The sequence below is a fragment of the Clupea harengus genome, chromosome 1 (assembly GCF_900700415.2).
Source record: "Clupea harengus chromosome 1, Ch_v2.0.2, whole genome shotgun sequence".
Classification (NCBI taxonomy): Eukaryota; Metazoa; Chordata; class Actinopteri; order Clupeiformes; family Clupeidae; genus Clupea; species Clupea harengus.
The window spans coordinates 1,931,032-1,942,775 of record NC_045152.1 but is presented as its reverse complement, the minus strand read 5'-3'; the positions used below and the strand labels follow the sequence as shown (position 1 = coordinate 1,942,775).

The following is an 11,744-nucleotide window of genomic DNA, read 5'->3' as shown; positions in this document are numbered from 1 at the left end:
AACAGGGGCACTGAACTGTGACTGTCTGTTTAAAAACACAGTTTTACAGTCATATGCCTTGTTTGCCCCATGTTGAACAGCAGGTGGCGTCAGAGATGTAGAATATGGGGACATTTCGCTGAATTACTCAACACCACTTAATGAAACATTCATTCACCTGAAATCAGATCAAAATGTTACATTTCTTTCATTACAGTGAAGCTGCAACTGAATCAGTTGTGGCTTCACTGCATCTTTAAATTAGTCAGATAATGTATGCAAGCATAATATCACATCAGGAAAAGTCAGTCCATGTGTCATGACATCTTTTAGTAATAATGTATTATGTTGAAATTGATTAAAATAAAACATATTCCATGGTAGTACCACAAAACATACACCAAAACAATAAAGTAAACAATGATAACAACTCCAGTAGGCCTACATGCACATTCGTTTTAACTGATTCTAGGTACAAAGTCTCTGTTCAAATTAGGAGAAGAGAATATTATTCTAAATTTGAGATATTCTACTAAAAGCATGAAAGTGTAATTTAGTGTTAATCACCATTATATTCAGTACAGGTGGGTGAGCTATTGTCTTTCAGTAATCAGCCTTTGTTCTCATAAGATGGATAATTCAGACATACTATCATATCAGGGAAGGCCATTTCATGTCCCTAACCATGTTTCAATACTGATGAATTGTTGTGTACATTTAAAACAGAATCAAAGCAATAGTGATTCTCTGCAGTATGAAAGCATCTAACCGATATGTAGGATGTGCTCATTCATTTTGATAATAACTCTGAATTCATAGAAGGTAGGAGTCAATAATGTCAAGTATTTTATTGATATGAATGAAATTAAATGAATGAAACATTTTGTAATTACAACCTTAAAAAATATAACATTCATTCAATAATGTCATGTAATGTACGTGTAATGTAATGCTTGACACAGAATGATCCACTAATTACTTCATCAACTCTTGTCTCCAGCTGTCTGTCCTCCTCCCTCCCCTCTCCCTCCCTCTCATATAAAACTTCTTGTGTGGCTTCAGCTCTTCAGAAGGTTCTGGACTCTGGAGAACTCAGAAGAGCAGCTCAGCTTTCATCATAACCATGATGACTACATCTCTACTGCTGCTGCTGGCAGTCGTTACCTGTGAGCTAAAGACACAAGATAAAATCAGAAAAATCTAAAGAGAAAATCATTATTTCTACCTGTTTCAATAGTTCCCTGCTATCCTATTTACAGGTGTTCATGGTATTGAGCTCATCCAGCCAAGTCATATGGATGTGAAACCAGGGGAGTCATTCTCCCTCTCCTGTAAGATTTCAGGGTTTTCAACTAGTCAGTACTACAACTGGATACGCCACTCTGCAGGGAGAACATTGGAATGGATTGGGTGGATATGTGGTCGTGGAAGCAGTTGGACCACAGACTCATTAAAGAGTAAGATCAGTTTCAGAGCAGACACCTCCACTAACACAGTAGTCTTACAAGGCCTGAACTTCCAGACTGAGGACACAGCTGTGTATTACTGTACTCGAAACCCCACACCATGACAGACATGCTACTTCCCCACACAAACACACCAGCTGGGCCACCACTCCAGTAACACTAGCATGTCACAGCAATAACACCATGCAGTCATATTAACTCATGTGAATCATATGAATCTCCTTTCCTTCTTCAACCAGGTGGGGCATTTAGGACATATTGTAATGCACAATGCTGGCCTAGAGGTCTAGCTCTTTCAACAAAATGAAATGTATGTATGTGGTAAATGTGGTAATGAAGAACATACATACATTCTAGGTATAAAGGACACATTATGTACTTAACTGACAGGTAAACTCATTCACTGGCTACTGGTTAAATAGGAAATTCCGTTCACAAATTTCATTCAACATGTCCAGCATTTATTCATACCTCTTTCTGTTCTGCCCTCTTTATCAGGAAGACATCATGCAAAACCCGAACTCCCTTGAGTATTTATATCCTCAGGCACAGAGTCAGTCATGAAGACACATATGCTCACACACTGCTGTTAGACATGAACTTTATTATTGTATCAACCTTGCTGGCTCTCTACTCAACGGGTGAGGAGCCATTATCCCACAATACACAAAAACAGATTGAGATATAATATACGTGTTATTTCTCACGTTATTTCTTATCATGTTTTTATTTTTTCAGATGGACATGGTCAAACCCTGACTGAATCTGAGCCTGTGGTCATTATTCCTGGAGGATCTCACAGACTGACCTGCACAGCCTCTGGGTTCACATTTAGCGGCAACTGGATGGCTTGGATCAGACAGACTCCTGGGAAAGGGCTGGAATGGATCGCTAGCATGGCCAGCTCCAGTATCTACCAGTCTCAGGCTTTTAAAGGACGGTTCACAATCTCTAATGATAACGACAAGAGCCAGCTGTATCTGCAGATGAACAGCCTGAAGACTGAGGACACGGCTGTGTATTACTGTGCCCGACACCCACAGTGACAGAAGAGTCTGGAGAGATGAACAAAAACTCACAGTGAAAACAGGGGCACTGAACTGTGACTGTCCGTTCAAAAACACAGTTTTACAGTCTAATGCCTTGCTTGCCCCACTTTGGACAGCAGGTGGCGTCAGAGATGTAGAACACGGGGACATTCCCATGAACTCTTACTCATCAACACCACACAATGAAACACTCATTAACCTGAAATCAGATGAGTAGTCACCAAACATGTTACATTTCTTTCATTACAGTGAGGCTGCAAGTGAATCAGTTGTGGCTTCACTGCATCTTTAAATTAGTCAGATAATGTATGCAAGCATAATATCACATCAGGAAAAGTCAGTCCATATGCCTTGACATCTTTCAGTAATAATGTATTATGTTGAAATTGATTAAAATAAAACATATTCCAAGGTAGTACAACAAAACATACACCAAAACAATGAAGTAAACAATGATATCAAATCCAGTAGGCCTACATGCACATACGTTTTAACTGATTCTAAGTACAAAGTCTCTGTTCAAATTAGGAGAGAATATTATTCTAAATTCTAGATATTCTACTAAAAGCATGAAAGTGTAATTAAGTGTTAATCACCATTATGTACAGTACAAGTGGGTGAGCTATTTTCTTACAGTAATCAGCCTTTGTGCTCATAAGATGGATAATTCAGACATACTATCATGTCAAGGAAGGACATTTCATGTCCCTAACCATGTTTCAATACTGATGAATTGTAGATTCACATTTTAAACAGAATCAAGGCAATAGTGATTCTCTGCAGTATGAAAGCATCTAACCCATATGTAGGATGTGCTCATTCATTTTGATACTAACTCTGAATTCATAGGAGGTAGGAGTCAATAATGTCAAGTCTTTTAGTGATGTGAATGAAATTAAATGAATGAAACATTTTGTAATTATAACCTTAAAAAATATAACATTCATTTGATAAAGTCATGTAATGTATGACACAGAATGATCCACTAATTACTTTCATGCACCTTACCATGTTTCAAAACTGATGAATTGTAGATTAACATTTAAAACAGAATCAAAACAATAGTGATTCTCTGCAGTATGAAAGCATCTTACCCATATGTAGGATGTGCTCATTCATTTTGATACTAACTCTGAATTCATAGGAGATATAAGTCAATAATGTCAAGCCTTTTAGTGATGTGAATGAAATTAAATGAATGAAACATTTTGTAATTACAACCTTAAAAAATATAACATTCATTTGATAAAGTCATGTAATGTACGTGTAATGTAATGCATGACACAGAATGATCCAGTAATTACTTCATCACCTCTTGTCTCCAGCTGTCTGTCTTCCTCCCTTCCCCTCTCCCTCCCTCTCATATAAAACTTCTTGTGTGGTTTCAGCTCTTCAGAAGGTTCTGGACTCTGGAGAACTCTGAAGAGCAGCTCAGCTTTCATCATAACCATGATGACTACATCTCTACTGCTGCTGCTGGCAGTCGTTACCTGTGAGCTAAAGACACAAGATAAAATCAGTAAAATCTAAAGAGTAAATCATTATTTCGACCTGTTTCACTAATTCCCTGCTATCCTCTTTACAAGTGTTCGTGGTATTGAGCTCATCCAGCCAAGTCATATGGATGTGAAACCAGGGGAGTCATTCTCTCTCTCCTGTAAGATTTCAGGGTTTTCAACTAGTCACTACTACAACTGGATACGCCACTCTGCAGGGAAAACAATGGAATGGATTGGGTTGATATGTGGTGGTGGAAGCAATGAGACCACAGACTCATTAAAGAGCAAGATCAGTTTCACTAGAGACACCTCCACTAACACAGTAGTCTTACAAGGCCAGAACTTCCAGACTGAGGACACAGCTGTGTATTACTGTACTCGAAACCCCACACCATGACAAACATGCTGCTTCCCCACACAAAAACATAAGCTGGGCCACCACTCCAGTAACACTAGCATGTCACAGCAATAACACCATGCAGTCATATTAACTCATGTGAATCATATGAATCTACTTTCCTTCTTTTACTGGGTGGGGCATTTAGGACATATTGTAATGCACAATGCTGGCCTAGAGGTCTAGACATACATTTGAGGTATAAAGGACACATTTTGTACTTTACTGACAGGTAAACCCATTCACTGTCTACTGGTTAAGTAGGAAATTCCGTTCACAATTTTCATTCAACATGTCCAGCATTTATTTATACATCTTTCTGTTCTGCCCATTTTATCAGGAAGACATCATGCAAAACCCAGACTCCCTTGAGTATTTATATCCTCAGGCACACAGTCAGCCATGAAGACACATATGCTCACACACTGCTGTTAGACATGAACTTTATTATTCTATCAACCTTGCTGGCTCTCTACTCAACGGGTGAGGAGCCATTATCCCACAATACACAGAAACAGATTGAGATATAATATACGTGTTATTTTTCATGTTATTTTTTTTCATGTTTTGTTTTGTCAGGTGGACATGGTCAAACCCTGACTGAATCTGAGCCTGTGGTCATTAATCCTGGAGGATCTCACAGACTGACCTGTACAGCCTCTGGGTTCACATTTAGTAACTACTATATGGCTTGGATCAGACAGACTCCTGGGAAAGGGCTGGAATGGATCGCTAGCATGTACAGCTCTTATATCTACCAGTCTCAGGCTATTCAGGGACGGTTCACAATCTCTAGAGATGATGGCAAGAGCCAGGTGTATCTGCAGATGAACAGCCTGAAGACTGAGGACACGGCTGTGTACTACTGTGCCCGACACCCACAGTGACAGAAGAGTCTGGAGAGATGAACAAAAACTCACAGTGAAAACAGGGGCACTGAACTGTGACTGTCTGTTCAAAAACACAGTTTTACAGTCATATGCCTTGTTTGCCCCATGTTGAACAGCAGGTGGCGTCAGAGATGTAGAATATGGGGACATTTCGCTGAATTACTCAACACCACACAATGAAACATTCATTCACCTGAAATCAGATCAAAATGTTACATTTCTTTCAAAACAGTGAAGCTGCAACTGAATCAGTTGTGGCTTCACTGCATCTTTAAATTAGTCAGATAATGTATGCAAGCATAATATCACATCAAGAAAAGTCAGTCCATGTGCCATGGCATCTTTCAGTAATAATGTATTATGTTGAAATTGTTTAAAATAAAACATATTCCAATGGTAGTAACACAAAACAGACACCACAACAATAAAGTAAACAATGATATCAAATCCAGTAGGCCTACATGCACATTCGTTTTAACTGATTCTAAGTACAAAGTCTCTGTTCAAAATAGGAGGAGAGGATATTATTCTAAGTTCTAAATATTCTTCTAAAAGCATGAAAGTGTAATTTAGTGTTAATCACCATTATGTACAGTACAAGTGGGTGAGCTATTTTCTTACAGTAATCAGGCTTTGTGCTCATAAGATGGATAATTCAGACATACTATCATATAAGGGAAGGACATTTCATGTCCCTAACCATGTTTCAATACTGATGAATTGTAGATTAACATTTAAAACAGAATCAAGGCAATAGTGATTCTCTGCAGTATGAAAGCATCTAACCCATATGTAGGATATGCTTAATAATTTTGATACTAACTCTGAATTCAAAGAAGATATAAGTAATTAATGTCAAGCCTTTTAGTGATGTGAATGAAAGTGATCTTGTGCTGCTCGTGTGGATAGTGCAAAAAATATAATGTTCTTGCGCTTGTGAGGATGGGTAGTGCAATATAGTGATCTTGTGCTTGTGTGTGTGTTTGGAAAGTGCAAAGAGCAAAGTGATAGTGCAGAATATGTAAGTGGTAAAGTAAACTACTACTGGTTAAGTAGGAAATTCTGTTAACAAATTTCATTCAACATGTCCAGCATTTATTCATACATCTTTCTGTTCTGCCCATTTTATCAGGAAGACATCATGCAAAACCCAAACTCCCTTGAGTATTTATATCCTCAGGCACACAGTCAGTCATGAAGACACATATGCTCACACACTGCTGTTAGACATGAACTTTATTATTCTATCAACCTTGCTGGCTCTCTACTCAACGGGTGAGGAGCCATTATCCCACAATACACAGAAACAGATTGGGGTACAATATATGTGTTATTTGTCATGCTATTTCTTATCATGTTTTGTTTTTTCAGGTGGACATGGTCAGACCCTGACTGAATCTGAGCCTGTGGTCATTAATCCTGGAGGATCTCACAGACTGACCTGCACAGCCTCTGGGTTAACCATCAGCGGCTACTATATGGCTTGGATCAGACAGGCTCCTGGGAAAGGGCTGGAATGGATCGCTAGCATGGTCAGCTCCACTATCTACCAGTCACAGGCTTTTAAAGGACGGTTCACAATCTCTAGAGATGATGGCAAGAGCCAGGTGTATCTGCAGATGAACAGCCTGAAGACTGAGGACACTGCTCTGTATTACTGTGCCCGAGACCCACAGTGACAGAAGAGTCTGGAGAGATGAACAAAAACTCACAGTGAAAACAGGGGCACTGAACTGTGACTGTCTGTTCAAAAACACAGTTTTACAGTCATATGCCTTGTTTGCCCCATGTTGAACAGCAGGTGGCGTCAGAGATGTAGAATATGAGGACATTTCGCTGAATTACTCAACACCACATAATGAAACATTCATTCACCTGAAATCAGATCAAAATTTTACATTTCTTTCATTACAGTGAAGCTGCAACTGAATCAGTTGTGGCTTCACTGCATCTTTAAATTAGTCAGATAATGTATGCAAGCATAATATCACATCAGGAAAAGTCAGTCCATGTGCCTTGACATCTTTTAGTAATAATGTATTATGTTGAAATTGATTAAAATAAAACAAATTCCATGGTAGAAACACAAAACAGACACCAAAACAATAAACTAAACAATTATAACAAATCCAGTAGGCCTACATGCACATTCGTTTTAACTGATTCTAAGTATAAAGTCTCTGTTCAAATTAGGAGGAGAGACTATTATTCTAAATTCTATATATAGGGCGTATTCACGTGACGTCAGCATCTTGCGTGGCGCCATCTTGGGGTCCACTTATTAAATGTCAGAAGAAGTTGACCTAGCGTGTCCGCTGTCTGATTATGCGAGAGGCCTGCAACCTCATGTCCTTCTGCGTTACCAAAGAAAGAGTTCAGCGGTTCGAATTTATCCTTTTTTGATTCAAGATGAGCAGTTAGACGCGGATCGCCTGCCGCCAGTGGAGGCAATGGATCTTGTGTCGTACATAGTACTGGAGACAATTTTTTACACACAGGAAAGTTTCAAGGCGTACAAAAGTCTGCAGGCTTACAACTACGTCGTCTCTGGCTTTGTAATTCTTGTTACCATAGTAACCTTTACTGTCCTTCCCCCTGTTTACAGTGCAAGGCTAAATAAAGTCATACAATGCTGCAGGTGCCCCCCTCCCCACATACCTTGGAGTTGTGAGGTTTTGTTCCTGAAGACTGAGCACTACAAAAAAGAGAAATGAAGGGTCAACACGTTCACCCCCATTTCATCACTATTTGGGGCAATGAATGATCTAAGTCATTTGGATAAAGATGGAAATAAATTCAAGATGCATTGCTAAATTCTCACTTTCACAATTTGTATGGTAGTATCTGCACTAAAACTTGATTTAGCGCTATTCTGTACAGTATGAATATGAATTCAAAACAGTATATCAAATAAAAAACAGTATATTTATTACTATCCTTATCTGTACAGTATGAATATGAATTCAAAACATTATATCAAATAAAAAACAGTGTCCTCATCATGTAATGGTTGAGACACCTGCAATTCAAGTTAAGGGTACAATTGATGGGCACATGTTTGTTAACACAGCACATACTCTGATAATTGTGTCTACCATCGGTTCTGTGGAACCACCAGTAAGGCTGACATAATCAATCTCCAAGGTTTCCTGTAACATCTTGTACTTCTGTTTCAACTGTCCAATCACACGTTCAACATGTATCCTCACATTGGCAATTCTTCTTGTGTGCTCGATGTCAACTGGGTCAAGCTGTTTGCCACCACGAGTGAATGTAGGAATGGCCAGTTTCACTTGGCGTAGGGCAAGGCTCTCTTGAATTGTGAAACCACGATCAGCCATGACTAAGTCACCAGGTTTCAGTCTTTCCAACAGACCGCAGTTTGCTGTAAGGTGCTTGTCAGATGTACGTCCCCCCATGCCCTAGACACAAAACAGATGGATCCTTGTGGTGTGATAGCGATTAGTACTTTAACAGTGTTGTGGTGCTTGTAGTTGGAGAAGGTCTGCCCTCTTGCGAGCAGGTTAGAAGGCTTCTCGATGAACACTTCAAAACAATCAATTATTAGTCACCTTACTACCAAATGAGTACTCAAAACATGCTGGCATTGTCCGAATGATCTCCTCTCGTTCAGGCCATTTGAGAAGGGGTGAGAGTCGTGCATCCATCACTATCATCCATGACCAGAAAATCTTTGAGACAGTAGGCTGACTGACATCAAATCGATATGCCAGATCTTGCTGAGGCACATTGAGCCTCAGTTTAATGAGAACCATCACAAACTCATATAAAACATCTTGTGTGGCTTCAGCTCTTCAGAAGGTTCTGGACTCTGGAGAACTCAGAAGAGCAGCTCAGCTTTCATCATAACCATGATGACTACATCTCTACTGCTCCTGCTGGCAGTCGTTACCTGTGAGCTAAAGACACAAGATAAAATCAGTAAAATCTAAAGAGTAAATCATTATTTCTACCTGTTTCACTAATTCCCTGCTATCCTCTTAATTGGTGTTCATGGTATTGAGCTCATCCAGCCAAGTCATATGGATGTGAAACCAGGGGAGTCATTCTCCCTCTCCTGTAAGATTTCAGGGTTTTCAACTAGTCACTACTACAACTGGATACGCCACTCTGCTGGGAAAACAATAGAATGGATTGGGTGGATATGTGGTGGTGGAGGCAGTGGGACCACAGACTCATTAAAGAGCAAGATCAGTTTCACCAGAGACACCTCCACTAACACAGTAGTCTTACAAGGCCAGAACTTCCAGACTGAGGACACAGCTGTGTATTACTGTACTCAAAACCCCACACCATGACAAACATGCTGCTTCCCCACACAAACACATCAGCTGGGCCTCCACTCCAGTAACACTAGCATGTCACAGCAATAACACCATGCAGTCATATTAACTCATGTGAATCGTATGAATCTCCTTTCCTTCTTCAACCAGGTGGGGCATTTAGGACATATTGTAATGAACAATGCTGGCCTAGAGGTCTAGCTCTTTCAACAGAATGAACATATTTTGGTAATGAAGAACATACATACATTCTAGGTATGACGGACACATTTTGTACTTTACTGACAAGTAAACCCATTCACTGGCTACTGGTTAAATAGGAAATTCTGTTAACAAATTTCATTCAACATGTCCAGCATTTATTCATACATCTTTCTGTTCTGCCCTCTTTATCAGGAAGACATCATGCAAAACCTAAACTCCCTTGAGTATTTATATCCTCAGGCAGACAGTCAGTCATGAAGACACATATGCTCACACACTGCTGTTAGACATGAACTTTATTATTGTATCAACCTTGATGGCTCTCTACTCAACGGGTGAGGAGCCATTATCCCACAATACACAGAGACAGATTGGGGTATAATATATGTGTTATTTGTCATGCTATTTCTTTTCATGTTTTGTTTTTTCAGGTGGACATGGTCAAACCCTGACTGAATCGGAGTCTGTGGTCATTAATCCTGGAGGATCTCACAGACTGACCTGCACAGCCTCTGGGTTAACCATCAGCGGCTACTGGATGGCTTGGATCAGACAGGCTCCTGGGAAAGGGCTGGAATGGATCGCTAGCATGGTCGGCACTACTATCTACCACTCTCAGGCTATTCAGGGACGGTTCACAATCTCTAGAGACAACAGCAAGAGCCAGGTGTATCTGCAGATGAACAGCCTGAAGACTGAGGACACTGCTGTGTATTACTGTGCCCGAGACCCACAGTGACAGAAGAGTCTGGAGAGATGAACAAAAACTCACAGTGAAAACAGGGGCACTGAACTGTGACTGTCCGTTCAAAAACACAGTTTTAGAGTCTAATGCCTTGCTTGCCCCACTTTGGACAGCAGGTGGCGTCAGAGATGTAGAACACGGGGACATTCCCATGAACTCTTACTCATCAACACCACACAATGAAACACTCATTAACCTGAAATCAGATGATTGGTCACCAAACATGTTACATTTCTTTTCATATAGTGAAGCTGCAAGTGAATCAGTTGTGGCTTCACTGCATTTTTTTTAAATTAGTCAGATAACGTATGCAAGCATAATATCACATCAAGAAAAGTCAGTCCATGTGTCATGGCATCTTTTAGTAATAATGTATTATTTTGAAATTGATTAAAATAAAACATATTCAATGGTAGTAACACAAAACAGACACCACAACAATAAAGTAAACAATTATATCAAATCCAGTAGGCCTACATGCACATTCATTTGAACTGATTCTAAGTACAAAGTCTCTGTTCAAATTAGGAGGTGAGAATATTATGCTAAATTCTAGATATTCTTCTAAAAGCATGAAAGTGTTATTTAGTGTTAACCACCATTATGTACAGTACAGGTGGGTGAGCTATTTGACCTACAATTCTATTTTGTTTTAATTTGTGTGGCATTGTTCATTGTAGTTTTTTTTTTTAGTTATCGTGTTGTTCAAAACTGACATTTGTATTTGTATAACGTAAGTAAATGATCTTTTCACTGCTAGTTTTAGTTTCACTTGTAGTATTTGTTTTAGTGAACTATAATTACCCTGGTCTAGACCCATGCAAAAGCCTATGATCTAGTATGAACACCCAGCCTGACACAGACATGCCATCAAAATAAGTTCATGTGAATCATATGAACCTCCATTCCTTCTTCAACCAGTTGGGGCATTAAGGACCTTTAACAATATTGTATATGTACAGTTCTGGCCAGTAAACAGACAGCTACAGTTAAATGGCTCAGAATAATTAAAAAGGGACGGGACTGACACACCAATGCATATCATGGAAAATGTCAGACTGACTAAAAAGTCAATCAATTGTCACGATCCCTTCACATTTCAAAAGAGCAAACATCTAGAGGGCAGTATGCTCACAAAACTAACACACAAACAACACAGACAGATTCACACACAGCTCCTGCTCTTCATCCAGTTCCTCTTGTATGCAAAC

At 39.5% G+C, this 11,744-nt stretch overlaps 1 pseudogene and 4 gene segments (V, D, J or C); 4 read left to right on the top strand and 1 right to left on the bottom strand.

Moving 5' to 3' along the window:
- Nucleotides 1-1,999: 1,999 nt before the first annotated feature.
- LOC116222372 lies at nt 2,000-2,491 on the top strand. The segment is given in 2 exon segments: nt 2,000-2,086; nt 2,184-2,491. Coding segments are annotated over 2 exon segments (354 nt in total).
- Nucleotides 2,492-4,802: 2,311 nt separating this feature from the next.
- On the top strand, nt 4,803-5,277 carry LOC116222291. The segment is given in 2 exon segments: nt 4,803-4,873; nt 4,970-5,277. Coding segments are annotated over 2 exon segments (354 nt in total).
- A 1,171-nt stretch (nt 5,278-6,448) lies between these two features.
- On the top strand, nt 6,449-6,959 carry LOC116219601. The segment is given in 2 exon segments: nt 6,449-6,555; nt 6,652-6,959. Coding segments are annotated over 2 exon segments (354 nt in total).
- A 1,347-nt stretch (nt 6,960-8,306) lies between these two features.
- Nucleotides 8,307-9,056, bottom strand: LOC116222159 (annotated as a pseudogene).
- A 996-nt stretch (nt 9,057-10,052) lies between these two features.
- LOC116219699 lies at nt 10,053-10,729 on the top strand. The segment is given in 2 exon segments: nt 10,053-10,123; nt 10,220-10,729. Coding segments are annotated over 2 exon segments (354 nt in total).
- The last annotated feature ends 1,015 nt before the right edge of the window (nt 10,730-11,744 follow it).